This window comes from Sinocyclocheilus rhinocerous, unplaced genomic scaffold, assembly GCF_001515625.1.
Source record: "Sinocyclocheilus rhinocerous isolate Xijiao unplaced genomic scaffold, SAMN03320098_v1.1 scaffold1223, whole genome shotgun sequence".
Taxonomy (NCBI): Eukaryota; Metazoa; Chordata; class Actinopteri; order Cypriniformes; family Cyprinidae; genus Sinocyclocheilus; species Sinocyclocheilus rhinocerous.
This window is the reverse complement of record NW_015641045.1, coordinates 250,638-261,347: the sequence shown is the minus strand read 5'-3', so window position 1 is coordinate 261,347 and position 10,710 is coordinate 250,638. Positions and strand designations below refer to the sequence as shown.

Sequence of the window (10,710 nt, the reverse complement as noted above, 5' to 3'; positions counted from 1 at the left end):
AGCTATTGCTACAAATATACCCCAGCGACTTAAGACTGCTTTTGTGCTCCAGGGTCACATATGTGAGATTTTTGGGTCGTTTCTTTTTAGGCGACCGTGTTATTTTAGTATGAATAAGATACTATTATAGTTTTTGTTAATATTTTGAATATGTTATGCGTTCATGTTAATTTTAGTTAAAGTTTTTGTAATTGTCTTGTGTTTTTGTAATTTTTATTAGTTTTTGTTTTTAAATATCTTTATATATATATTTTTTTTTTTTCAGTTTTAGTTTAGTACATCCAGTTCAAATAAATGAAAATTATAAATGTTGCAATGGAAACTCTTGTTGTTTTTAAATATTTAGTTTTTTTTCCAGTTTTAGTTTAGTACAACAAAATGTTAAATTTAACAAAATGAAAATGAGAAATGGAAACTAGCTGAAATAAAACAATTTTATTAACATTTATTTAATTTCAAGTAACAACATTTTTTTTAAAGGTTTTAGTTAACTATGATAACCCTGCATGTCCCAGTCATATCCTGAAATACTGGATAAAATATTGAACTTATTTTTTAAAAGGTAGTCACAATTAAGTGAACATCAGGTCCATTTGAAATGATTTATTTGGTTTGGTTGCTTTTAATGGATGTTGTCATTTTTGTCATGAAGTGTTGAACTTCTAATGCAATTTCTCATCATACCTAAATCTGTAATAATTTGCCTGCATAATTTATATTCTGAATTATATTTCATTTTGTAATAAGCTGAGCTGAAATGGATCTGATGAATTCTGTGATGTTTTGTGGTATTAGTTGGTTTGTCACTAAAATAGCTAAATATTTGTTATAATTAATGAATAAAGTCAATGATCAGCTAATTTCTAAAAGTCTGCAAATCACCTTTTTTTTAAATACTTCCTTAAATAACAAAATATAATACCAAGTTTGTAATAGACTCCTCTTTATCTCGTGGTTCTGTACTAATGTGAAAACAAAAGAAAGTCAATTTCTGGTACATTAGATTTAAAAACACACACACAAAGAATAAAAATACACTTGGTGTACTTGGTTTAATCATGTAAAATCATAAATATCTGCATCAATATACAGATAAAAGGACACATTTAATTTATAATTTGCCTTAAATCTCATTTTGTAAAAACAAAATTAAAAAAAATCGTGAATCGAATTGTGACTTGAGTGAATCATTACATCCCTACTGATAATAAAAGAATAGTTCACCCAAAAATGAACATTTGCTGAAAACTTACTCAACCTCAGGCCAGCCTAATCCACAAGTAATGCACAGCACTCCAGTCCATCAGTTAACATCTTGTGAAGCTAAAAGCTGCATGTTTGTAAGAAACAAATGCATCATTAAGACGTTTTGTAACTTTAAATCGTCAGTTCTGGCCAAAATCCATAATCATGCTGTTTTGGACTGCTTTTACGTGTAAACGGTGCTTGATCTGTGAGGATTTCTCTCCTGATTCAGACCAGACCACTTTTTCACCGAAGGAAGTGTTATTATGGACTCGCATTTTATCTTTGAAGTCAAAAACGTCTTAGTGATGGGATTAGTTTCTTACAAACACACAGCTTTTGGCTTCACAAGATGTTAACTGATGGACTGGAGTGGTGTGGATTACTTGTGGATTATTGTGATGTTTTTATCAGCTGTTTGGACTCTCATTCTGACGGCACCCATTCACTGCAGAGGATCCATTGCTGAGCAAGTGATGCAATGCCACATTTCTCCAAATCTGATGAAGACACAAACTCATCCTAATCTTGGATGGCCTGAGGGTAAAGACATTTTCAGCAAATGATCATTTTTGGGTGAACTATTCCTTTAAAACAGCAAAAAAAAAAAGTGCATCAGAAGGCATTAGAATCTACACTACAGAACTAACAAACAGAAGGACAAAAGGAAGATTTGGAGGCTAATTCTAGATGCTTTTTGAAGGCAATAAATACAATACATTTACAATAAATTATGGAAATGTCTTCACAAGGACGGGTATTAATACCTTGGGAAGTATTCTTCATAAATAAGCAATATCAGTTTCCAAAACTGCCCTCGATATAGTTTCATTAAGGCATTTCCACAGACCTAAAGAGATAGACATGCCAAAAAATACATGGTCATGAAGCAAATACTGAGTGCGAGCAATAATAAAAAACAAATCATTTGCAAAAGGAAGATGATTGTACCTCCAGGAAGTCGAAGAGAATAGTTGCTGTGATGTCAGCCAGCGGCTCCATGTTGAGGATTTGTGCCAGCCAGCGCCAGCCGTGATTCAAGCCGTGAGGATGAGGCTGATGAAGACACACGCTTGTGTTAGATATTCAGCTTCTTACATACACCTCTCGCATCAGGATTAAACTCTATGTTAATGCATGTTGCAGTAAAGGAATATCACACACCCCTTGTTTGCCGGTATAAGGCCATCTCATCTGGATTATAGCCGCATAGAGACGAATCATTCCCGACATTCTCTTCAGAAAGCTGTCCTGTCCTTCCACTTTGGAGTCATCCACACGGTATCCCAGAATCCTGATGGGAAAGACACACTCATAATGCTTTACACTCTGATCAGGCGAAACGCTCAAGGTTTGGCTGGCAAAAAAGGTGCTCTTGTATTTAAAAACGCAATATGGTGCTTATGGCAGCAGGGTTATTACAACTAGGGATGCAAATGATTCATGTTGTTAATAATTTATTCGATTTATCTTAGCGGTTTTTGATTAATAACATTCAACAGACTGCATATTAATATGCTGATCTTTTTAAACAAAAAACCTTTTAGTAAGAATTTGCATACATTAATGTTAACTTTAAATGTTTAAGCAGGCAGAGTTTAAGGTCTTTAAAGTAAAACTGTAGCTATTGCACCGTTCACACAGTAAACATGTTTCCTTTGACATTTAAAGTGCAAAGTCAAAAGTAATATGTTGGATATGTTGTTCAAGCCATAAAATAAATCTTTCTTGAAAAAGGAGAGCCATCTGTATTTCCTATATACAGTATAACATTAATAATACCAAACATTGATCTAGAATCTCTTGAATTGCCATTTATAAATGGAGGAAACTACAATTACAGGCATTTCTTTATTTCCGTAAAATTGATTTACATTGCAGTCAAAAGTGAGTTAGGAATTTAAAGGGACTGTCTGTATGCATTTAGATTAATGATTAATTTATTGTTAATTTGAATGAAAATTATGAAAATATCTAAAAAAATATTACATGTACAATTAAAACTAAAAACATTTTTCGTTGCTTGAAAGTTACTTTTCATTTAGTTTAACTTGAAATTCCAAAATAACAAACTAAAATGAATTAATAAAAATTAATAAAATCAATGTATAGGAAAATATTTAAATAAACATTTAAATAATAAATATTTAAACTAAATAAAACTAAATTATTAAAGGGGTCCTATTATGCTCTTTTACAAAGTCTTGATCCAGCTCAACCAGGTCTCGTCCCATTCGCCGGTATATATATGAAAATATGCGTTGTAGTCCAAACGAGTCGTTCGTTGTAGTTTTTGAAAAGTGATTTCTGTTAAATAAAATATCTCCTTTTGAAGTGGACTTTGAGCTTTGTAACTTTGCAGATCTTTTTTATGCTCAAACAGCAACATTACAGACTAACTAAAGTTGAAAAAGTGAAAAAGCATAATAGGACCCCTTTAAAAACACAAAATTACTAAAACCTAACTAAACTAAAGTTAAACTAAAAACAGAAACTGTATAAAATATTAACAAAATACTATCAATGATACTAAAATAACACTAAGACGTGCCTGTGTGCACAGACAAATGACTAAAAAAACCAGTGCAGATAGAACGTAAAAACACATTCTGTGAGAATGGCTCCTTAATTTTATCATAAAACGCTTTTGGCCAAGTGACTGAAGAGTAAAGCAACACACTTACTTCTGGTAATCCTCCACAGACGTGCCACTCTCCATGGGTGGATAGTGCGGCACAGCGTATGGGCACTTCTTGTGGAGGTGGGCGAGTATAAGCTCTCCAATATTAGGATGCAGTTCCCAAATGCCTGACGCCACAGCGGCGATGGGGAACGCTGCCGAATGATTGGACGCCACCTCCTCTTCTCCTTGTTTCTGTGAATGAGTCAATCGGATGCAAAATTCACTTTTACATGTTGTTTGAACATAAATGTGTGTTGGCAGTGTGTGTACACAACCACCCTATACTGATAAAAATCCACCCAGTGTTTTTTTTTTAAATCCCCCAAAATAATAACCCCTTTCTCAAATCAAGCCGTTCTCAGCTTCTTGGCTGTATGAAGTCACACAGACCCAGGCTCCTCCCACAATTGTTGATTGACACTGGTGTTTTATCACAGACCCTCCCTGAGTGAGCTGTTATCAGTCCTCCATTGTTTCACCGCTGGAGCAGATGTAGACAAGAATGACTCCTTAGCGATTGAAGTGTTCTGTTGTTGGATGTAATAATGAATATAGCAGTCGTCATTTACTCCCGACATCTGAGCCGCTGAAGACGCAGTGGATTACCTTTGTTTTTGAAGGGAATGCGCCCCCGATCTACATAAATGTGTTGATGTTCGCGCGAATCATTCGTGATCCAGCCTCACCTCCAGAAGTGAGTATACAGGGTTTTTATGAATCTTTGCAAATCGCCTTTCCTAATAACGTGGTAGTTAGCCAGTTCCGCGACTAATGTAAACAGTCTCATGAGAACGGCACGGAAGAGAGGGGCGGGGTCAGCAGAGCTCATTAGCATTTAAAGGGACATGCACCGAAACGGGTCGCTGTGAACAGAGCTGTTTTTGACAGGGTAAAAACGGTGTTGTTTTACACTACCATTGAGAAATCTTAACCAAAGTATGTTAAAGACTTTTCATTAAGGCCCTAAAGAATCATATCAACTTGTGGAAAATGGGCATCCGATGACCCCTTTAAAATCAACTTTATTTGCCTTCAAAAATCCCCTTGTTTATTTATGTAAAAATCTGCCTTACCACAAACTTTTCTGCCAGTTTATAACTGACAAACTCCAGCCCTTGAGGATGCTGGGACGTAGAGACCGTCTTTCCAGCGGACGTCACTGGACGGCTGGACAACAGCTTATCGATCTTCTCAAAGGCCTCCTTCAGCGGCGCGCCTACATGCATGAGGTGAACTTTATGTTAGTGATTCACTGAAATTTCTATTTTAATGAATCTTCATTTTGGTGAACTGACATCGATTCTTAAATCAATATCAATGCCTTTTTCAGTTGATGTGTAAACAAAATGTCACTAAACATTATTTGTAACAAACTTGTGCTTTGTTACTTTTGATATGAAAAAGTCTGAATGTTCAAATTACGTACATTTTATAACAAAATTCAAACAATAAATGCCATTTTAGCACATTTTAATGTGGCGTATCAGATCCAAAGCTCGTTAATTAGCCAAAAATAACTCTAGAAAGGAGCATTTTGCTAAATATATGGAATATATAACATATTTATTATATTTTTACATCACTGTTAATGATGTCCTCATTATTTAATGTATTTTTGAATAAATCTGTTATGAAAACAAGTTTTTATTACAGCCACTGTTTAAATGTTTAGATTATACTAATGAATTAGAGTAGAAACATCTTCTAAATGTTTGTATAAAACATTTTATTTAACTGTCAGTCATTAAATACATTTCATTAATTAACTGATTATAAAAAATATTTAAATAAAAATATTTTCGTTACTTGAAATAAAATGAATGTTAAATGAAAATCAAATTAAAACTTAAAATTAATTTTGTTTTTAATTTTATTTCTCATTTTTGGTTTAGTTTAACTTGAAATACAAAAATAACTAGAACTAAATAAACTAAAATTAATTAAAAAAAATAAAAACTACATATAATATGTATATACACTACATATGTAAACTTTACAGACAAAAAAAAACACACTAAAAATGACAGAACAGCAACATAAGTATTAAAACTAAACTAACTAAAATAAATGAAAGAATAGGAAATATAAAAATAAAATCTAAATAAAAAAAATATTAATAAGAACTATAATAGTATATCAATAATAATACTAAAATTACTTGTGCATAGACAAATAAAAAAAAAAACAGTTCAGACGGAAAGTTTTTTCAACAAAATTAAAACGTTAATTTCACTTTTGGTGTTTCTGTTAAAAATCATTTCAGTTCATCATTACTTTATGCTGGTCTTTCGCACTTTCGTCTCACCTGAGATGTTTGCGATCTGGCTCACAGGTGTGGTTGCGGCCTTTTGCAGCTCCATTTTTAATTTTTTCGTCTGCAACATAAGGGCAAGATAATTATTGACTACAACACCAGTATCCAAGTATATGATACAGTATCCAATAAATGCTACACAGAGCTGACAGGCATCTAACCTGCGTGTCTTTAGCTTTGCTGAGTTCATCAAACGCCTGAGCGCACTGACTGGCCGCATCCTGCAGCGCGTTGTACCATTTTAAAGTGCTCTCATCTGCTCCTGTCTGAAGACCTGCAGATGAGATTAAAAGTCATATTTATTTCATTAGTGATATTTACATTACACATTGCTTCATGCATGTTCACTTGCTCCCCTCACCCTCTTTCTTGGCTTTCTCTTTAGCGGACCGTGCTGCAGTTTTCTTTTGCTCCTCTTGCTGGGCTTTCAGCTCCTCATGTCTCTTCTTCTTCCCCTCCTCTTCCTCCTGCTCCTTCCTCTTCCTCTCGGCAGCCTGTGCCACCTCGTCCTGCAGGTTTCTGACCAGTGACCTCATTTCCTGTAGCGCTCGCTCCGCCACGGTCAAATCCTCCACGCTGGGAAACTGACCCTGCAAAATGATTTATGATTTACATTTATGCATTTCGCAGATACTTTTATCCAAAGCGACTTACATTGCATTTAAGTTACAGGAGCCTATCATGCATCATTATAATAAAGTATATGTATTCAAGTAAATATACATGCACTGCCAGCCATAAGTTTGGAATATATACATTTTTTAAAAATGTTTTTGCAAGAATCTCTTCTGCTCACCAAGGCTGCATTTATTTGATCAAAAATACAGTAGAAATGTGAAATATTATTACAGTTTAAACTAACTATTTTCTATTGAGATATATTTGAAAATGTAATTTATTGCTGTGATCAAAGCTGAATTTTCAGCATCATTACTCCAGTCTTCAGTGTCACATGATCTTCAGAAATCATTCTAATATGCTGATTTGCTGCTCAAGAAACATTTCTGATTATTATCAATGTTGAAAACAGTTGTGCTGCCCGATATTTTTGCGGAAACTGTGATACATTTTATTTTTCAGGATTCTTTGATCAATAGAAAGTTTAAAAGAACAGCATTTACTTGAAAGAGAAATCTTCTGTAACATTATAAACGTCTTTACTGACACTTTTAATCAATTTAATACATCCTTGATGAATAAAAGTATTCATTTCTTTTTTTATCGTACTTACCCCAAACTTTTCTACCAAAATGGTAGTGCATCACAGTTTCCGCAAAAATATGAAGCAGCACAATGGTTTTCAACATTGATAATAATCAGAAATGTTTGTTGAGCAGCAAATCAGCATATTAGAATGATTTCTGAAGGATCATGTGACACTGAAGACTGGAGTAATGATGCTGAAAATTCAGCTTTGATCACAGGAATAAATTACATTTTCAAATATATCTCAATAGAAAATAGTTAGTTTAAACTGTAATAATATTTCACAGTTTTTACTGTATATTTGATCAAATAAATGTAGCCTTGGTGAGCAGAAGACCCTTCTTTCAAAAGTCCATATATAATAGTAAGATGCGGTGGATGTGGACTCACATCTGCAGAGGCCGGCACCACCTCTGACACCTGCGAGCAGAGCTGGTTGCCGCGGGTGATGTAGGGGGTGTGGTCAAGGGCGGGGTCAGTAAGTGTGGAGGGGCGTGGCTGTAGGAGCTGGTTGAGTTGCAGCACTTCCTCCTGTATGGCATTGATAGCTCTGTGCCGCTCTCTGCCCTCCACCTGCCGCTGACGCTCAAGCTCCGCCTCCCGCAGACGCTGCTGCTCCGCCTCACGCAGACGCAGGTTCAGGATCTGCAACACAGAAAACTAGGCTTTTACCCAACATAGGTCTGGTATTCCAGGTATTGCCATGCTTTTTTGTGGTATTACTGTCTGACCTGCAGACAAACCTAACCGATGTAAAATGTTACAGAGATCACAGACAAAATTAAATGAATGTACAGTAAAATATAAGGGTCGATCTTGCCGGGAAAACTGATATGTAGATTATAGCTACATTAAAGGTCTGTTCTAAGCAGTGTTATTTTAGTATCAATGAGATTCTATTAGAGTTTTTATTGATAAATTGAATTAGTTTTAATATATATGTATACACATGAATACAAAATACATACACAAAATGAAAATGGAATATATATGTATATATAAATATATTGTATATATAAATATAAATATATTTATATATACATATATATTCCATTTTCATTTTAAATGTAATTAACAAGTAAAATTTTGTGTGCTTTTGTAAATTTCTAGTCATTTTTTAAATACGTCTGTACAGTTTTTATTAAAAAAATTTTTTCTTCAGTTTTTTTGTACATAAAAAATTTTGCTTTGGCAACTCGCTGAAATACAATAATTGTAAGTTAGTTCTTTATATTTTATATTAAAAAACTATATATATATCTATATATTATATTTTTATATTTTGTTTCGGATAACATAAATTTTATTTCAATTAACCAAAATGTTTTTTTATTATGGTTTTAGTTTTAGCTACCTAAAAAAGTTTAGTATAATCTTTACTGACAAGATTTTTGCACTGGAAATATACTTCCACCAATTCAATTTACTTTAAGTTAAATTTAATTTCAACTCATTTTATAAAATCTTGTCTACTTGAATCTCATAACTTAATGAATGAATCTGAAGATGAAATTCATTATTTTGAGGAGTTGGTAATGGAAAAACTTACTGTATGTTGTCATGACTTCTTGATCATTCTTTTTTTTACAGTTGATTACAAACATTTTTGCTTTAACAAAAATAAAACCAGCACATTTCTGCTTTTAAACTCTCTGGAATCCAGAACCGGTTTTAAAGCATTTCTTGTTTATTTAAACAAGTCAAATTATTTATTATTTCCTGTGTTAATGGACATTATGTCACAGATGCTGTTGATAGAGCTTAAAGGTGCAATAGGCGATTGTCTTCAGAAACATTTTTTGTTATGCTGGTTGAAAGTCTCTTCACATCCCGATAGCAATCATTAAGTTAAGTGGTCTAAATGTATCTATCTGTATTTATATATTCTGTGGAAGGCGTAGGACCAAGAAATGTTCGTCCAATCAAAACGCTCGGTCCGAGCGTTTTAATATGCTTTCCTACCTGCCTGTCAACGTATGTATTAGCATACCTCTGCGCACCCAGTTTGCGCAGACAGGATACTCATCAGCGCGTTCACGCAGGCTGTGCAGACAGAGCGAGAATGGCAGACAAACATCAACAACCCGATCTTCCTTCCTGGTATTGTAGTACTTTTAATGTTTTCTCACCGGTGAATGACACATGATGTACCCCAGCGGTTCCCAATTCCAGTCCTTAGAACCAGCTCGTTAGAAGTGAGTTACGTGCATGAACTGTGTTCTGATCGATATGATCCCTACACAGTGTTCATTGCTCCCTACTCGTTGAGCAGGGGAAATCCGTTGAAGTTTACTTCACTTCGGAACATTCATTCATGGATTTGCGCTGCGCAGCGTCTTCACACAGACGAAACTTACTAGAGAAGTGTGAAGGACTGGAATTAGAAACCACTGATGTGGCCTATTGTAGTAATGTTGTCTCTGGTCTGTGAGCGTATGTGCGTTCAGGGGGCGTGGCTTTGGACGGCGATTGCAGGGAGGGTGGGACGTTCGCTTTCAGTGCTATCAGGCTAAAGTTAGCATTTTCCAAGATCTCCTACTGCACCTTTAACTTGTACTCAATCTGGAAGATTTCTGAAATATCAGATCCTAATGGTCCATTCAGACTCACTTTCATTCTGTGTCTGTGTTCCTCTCGCAGCTTCTCCTGCCGGCCGAGACTCTCCTGTGTCCTTTAAACACAAAACACTGCTTAAACAACGAATTCAGCACATCATCTTAACTTGTAAATGAGAATGAACAGTTCAGAAATCCCATACTCTTTCTCCAACATGTCTCTCATACTCTGGTACTCCTGTCTCTGTTTGAGCTCCATTAACTCCTCGTAGCGTTTGAGCTGCTCAGACTCACAGTTGGCAGCTGTGGCCACCAGCCGCTCCTGCTGCTCCTGTCTGAGACTCAGCTCCGCCTGTGAGAGAAAACACACGTGCATTACATGCATCAATGAAAGAAGTCTCTTCTGTTCACCAAGGTTGCATTTAATTGATAAAAAATACAGTAAAAACTGTAAAATATTTTTACAATTTAAACTAACTATTTTCTATTGAGATATATTTGAAAATGTAATTTATTTCTGTGATGCAAAGCTGCATTTTCAGCATCATTACTCCAGTCTTCAGTGTCACATGATCCGAAATCAGAATCATTCTGAACTCGAGAAACATTTCTGATTATTATCAATGTTGAAAACAGTTGTGCTGCTTCATATTTTTGTGGAAACCGTGATACATTTTATTTTTCAGGATTCTTTGATGAATAGAAAG

The 10,710-nt window shown here is 34.7% G+C and overlaps 1 protein-coding gene across 1 annotated transcript in view; it reads right to left on the bottom strand.

The window, feature by feature from the left end:
• Nucleotides 1–2,005: 2,005 nt before the first annotated feature.
• Nucleotides 2,006–10,710, bottom strand: part of LOC107754403 (nucleoporin GLE1-like) — a 12,019-nt gene continuing 3,314 nt past the window's right edge. Inside the window, exons 4-14 of the mRNA XM_016570824.1 lie at nt 10,207–10,355; nt 10,059–10,119; nt 7,839–8,093; nt 6,604–6,832; nt 6,404–6,516; nt 6,234–6,303; nt 5,002–5,144; nt 3,930–4,120; nt 2,410–2,539; nt 2,197–2,301; nt 2,006–2,095 (exon numbers count right to left, since the gene is read on the bottom strand). Coding sequence (XP_016426310.1) covers nt 2,006–2,095; nt 2,197–2,301; nt 2,410–2,539; nt 3,930–4,120; nt 5,002–5,144; nt 6,234–6,303; nt 6,404–6,516; nt 6,604–6,832; nt 7,839–8,093; nt 10,059–10,119; nt 10,207–10,355 — 1,536 coding nt within the window. The remainder of the gene's footprint in view (nt 2,096–2,196; nt 2,302–2,409; nt 2,540–3,929; nt 4,121–5,001; nt 5,145–6,233; nt 6,304–6,403; nt 6,517–6,603; nt 6,833–7,838; nt 8,094–10,058; nt 10,120–10,206; nt 10,356–10,710) is intronic.